This window comes from Fibroporia radiculosa, assembly GCF_000313525.1.
Source record: "Fibroporia radiculosa TFFH 294 genomic supercontigs, scaffold99040, whole genome shotgun sequence".
Lineage (NCBI taxonomy): Eukaryota > Fungi > Basidiomycota > Agaricomycetes > Polyporales > Fibroporiaceae > Fibroporia > Fibroporia radiculosa.
Window position 1 is genome coordinate 1 of NW_012133160.1, and position 928 is coordinate 928.

General features: G+C 44.9%; 1 protein-coding gene across 1 annotated transcript; it reads left to right on the forward strand.

Annotated features, from left to right (window-relative positions):
* Positions 1–18: 18 nt before the first annotated feature.
* FIBRA_09614 (uncharacterized protein) lies at positions 19–317 on the forward strand (the record flags this gene model as incomplete). The annotated part of the gene is made up of 2 exons (XM_012321897.1): positions 19–25; positions 112–317. 2 exons carry the CDS (start codon positions 19–21, stop codon positions 315–317), a joined length of 213 nt encoding a protein of 70 aa, XP_012177287.1.
* Positions 318–928: the final 611 nt, after the last annotated feature.

Below are 928 nucleotides of genomic sequence, written 5' to 3' on the forward strand. Positions count from 1 at the left end.
ACAGTTACAGGGTCAACAATGAATAGTTAGGAAAGAAAAAGAACCCCCCCTCTTAGCTGTAACAACTGGGTTCTGGGTCACTGTCTTCTGGGTTGTTTGGGTATCTGTCAGCAGGATCCTCTTCTGGGTTGGGATTGACTGGAGATCTGGGTGGTTCTGGCTTGGGTTCTGTTGGAACAGGAACTGGGTGTTGTTCCTCTACTGGGACTGGTGGGTTGATTGGTTCAGGTGAATCAAAGATTCTTGAGAAGAAACTGGGTCTGACTGTAGGACTGGTGTCTGTTGATTCACTTGGCAAGGGTTTGGTGGTTAACTGAAGTGGTGATGTGCAAGGTGTAGGAGCTATTACACTTCTACTGGATGATGCTGCAGTAGGGGTAAGGTATGATGGTGTAGGAGAGAACTTTTCTGCTAATGGGGGTACTACTGAATGCCAATCGTCCTTACTTCCAATAGGTGTTAGGATTGGTGTGGCCTTTGGGATAGTTTTATCTCTGCTCCTATTTGGACACAACAAATTGGCACAATACTGGTAGGAGGATCCGTTAAACCACTGATCTGTTCTGTTGTTCTTGTTGTAGACGTGGATTTTATTGAAGCAAAGGAGATTCTTTGCCTGGGACCTGGTTACTGCTGGTTGTCCTACTGCTGTAGCCACTGTGGCGTGCTGCGACTAGGAACTAGTGATCCTAGGAGAGTTTTGTCCTAATGTTAAAGGGACCTGGATGACTGAGGATCAGGAGTTCAACTGTCTAACTGTTACTGGACTTATACATGCTAATGTTCTATACTGAAACTAGACTTGTAAACTGAGCCGCTATATCTGATAGCAGTTTGAGAGCATATACTGTTTGAAGCAGAGCTTCAGACTAAGACTGGACTTGAATAGACAACTGAGTCTATTACTAGAGAGCTGTCCCTATGAAGT